This window comes from Plasmodium inui (genome assembly GCF_000524495.1).
Source record: "Plasmodium inui San Antonio 1 unplaced genomic scaffold supercont1.79, whole genome shotgun sequence".
Lineage (NCBI taxonomy): Eukaryota > Apicomplexa > Aconoidasida > Haemosporida > Plasmodiidae > Plasmodium > Plasmodium inui.
Window position 1 is genome coordinate 21,012 of NW_008481913.1, and position 2,353 is coordinate 23,364.

Consider the following 2,353-nt stretch of genomic DNA (forward strand, 5'->3'; position numbering starts at 1 on the left):
TACTAGAATATATATGATCGTAACCCCTGCATTATATCGAAATGTTTTAAATCACAGGGTGTCCCCTTTTTTCCGATAGGACAAAGCAAAACAAGATGATAAAAGAACAACTCCTCGAAGTCCGAAATCAGACCTCTCCTGGTTGTTTATGGCTGACTCTGTTGGTACCAGTCCTTATAAGGAAGGGACATCCCAACACAGATGACGTCATAGGAGATTGATTCCATATACTGACTCATGGATCAGTCCATATTAGACAAAGACGCTTCTTCATATATAATTATGGGGATAAAAGGTGTCTATCCACGGTCTCACTTGGGACAATCTAAATCCTCTAACAACCAAACAGTCGATGCTTCCCTAATAATTGAGGGACAAACAGACTAATAAAACGGAAGAAGGTACACATGTTAACACAATGTAGACTCCATCTCGACACAGTTGAAGACATAACATATTGTTGGGGGGATAACTAAAATATAGAAGTAGGGTAAGATGACAGGGGACATAACCCCTTAGTGCACCCAGGTGCACAAATAGAGTCTGATTCAAGGTTGTAGACGATGGTATCAAATGTTGCTCGGGGAGGACGTCATATTAGTATGGGTTGTTTCCCAACCCTAAACCTAAACACCTCCCTCGGTGCCTAAACGCGCTCTCATCATTATCCCTGATATCTGCCCCCCCCATAACCCACTCCATACTTTCCCCTGCCTTCTGGACGGATCCCGTCCTTGTTCTTCGTCCATTGCTTTCTAAAGATCCTCCATAAACCATAAGCACTGCTCATTATTAGACATATTACAACCACTGCTCCCGCTATTAATTGCCAATGCCCCAATAAACTCCATAGGAACTCGCCCAATGCCGAGGCCTTGACTACCCCCCCCGGCGAAGCCTCGGAACGGGAACCAGTGTGATCGTCCATATCACCCTCATCCCCTGTTGAGCCCCCGTTCAACAACCCGTCCACTGCTTCCTGAGTTGACACGGAGTTCTTAAGTTGATCTTCTTGGGTTCCCTCTGGCTTGTTTGTTTCCTCAACTAGACTTTTGGGGTGGTTTTCTAATCCCGAAGACTCGGACGGCGTTTGTTGCTCGGATGACTTGGGAAGTTGCTCGGAGAATCCTTCCTGGCAAGATTTTTCACCGTCCTCAGAGTCGTCGCTTGTTTCTCCTTTATGAATCAAGCCCGCAGAATTTGATCGTAAGAGAACTACATTCTCAGGAGTCGTTGGAGGGGCAAGATGTGTTCCCCTTAACTTTTGGGCGACTTGATGGACTTCTGGTCTATCTAGTACCCCGAATTTTCCCTGTTTGGTGATCAAGACTGGGCTGGGAGTTTTATCTGGGACGGAATTACTACAAATCTCATTCTGTTGTTCAAAATAACAATACTCTTTCTGCTCTGATTGTAGTTTTCCTTCTTGTTCCTTTATCCAATAACTCAACCTATATGGGCCACATTGCGGGCAGAACTCTTTCAGTGCCTGGTAAATACTCAATATTAAGGCTATGGAGGCCTCCTGACAACCGTCAGTTCCACCATTTCTAGAACACAGTGCATGTTTGCTCTGGCTTCGCTCTGTCTGACTCGTTATCCACCGCTTCCATTCATCGACGGTGAACTCCAGACCCGCATCCACGCCATAACACCCTCTTGCTCTGTCGATAAATAGGGTGCCTTCTTTGTCTTTCCCCTCACTTAATCCTGTTACTATACACATTATCACGAATAACATTCTCTTACCGAAAGGAAATTGGTCCAGGGGGGAATCTAGGTATTCCTTTCCTCCAATGGCCCTACTCCATTCCTGCTTGGTCCACGTATGCGAATCCGTCGTCCCCTGTCTTGATGAGACTACTTTTGCATGGACTTTGTCTAATATCTTGTCCAGGAAATTCCCCCAGCTTAGGGTCTTGTCGTCGTCATGACTCATCAGTTGTGTGGATTGATCTGGATCAAACCCCCCTCCCCATTGATACGCTGTATTCTTCAATAACTTGGCCGAGATCCAGTCATCCGTTTCCCCCTATCGGGAAAATCCGGTATCCCCGAGTTGCTGGTAACAATACCTGTTTCCTTCAGTACAGGACCCCCCCGCAGCCTTCGGCTTCGTGAATCCCCATTTGCTTCTCTTAGGACTGATCCAGGATTCTAATCCCCATGTTACTCCTTTTCGCGGAAGTGACATGATTTATGTGGGGTGATTCCTAATTCTCTGCTAATTTCTCGCATTGTGGGGCATCCAGAAAACTAAGTCTCGGGCAATAACGATGCCTGGATCCAATCTATGGCTTGAAGAATCTTCACAAATCATAATACACGGAGGAGTACCCCCCTATTTTTCCTA

The 2,353-nt window shown here is 45.9% G+C and overlaps 1 protein-coding gene across 1 annotated transcript; it reads right to left on the reverse strand.

Annotated features, from left to right (window-relative positions):
- Positions 1–664: 664 nt before the first annotated feature.
- Positions 665–1,939, reverse strand: C922_05482 (hypothetical protein; the record flags this gene model as incomplete). Its single annotated transcript, XM_008821053.1, has 1 exon — positions 665–1,939. The coding sequence occupies one exon, from the start codon at positions 1,937–1,939 to the stop codon at positions 665–667; it is 1,275 nt and encodes a 424-aa protein (XP_008819275.1).
- Between the last annotated feature and the right edge of the window lie 414 nt (positions 1,940–2,353).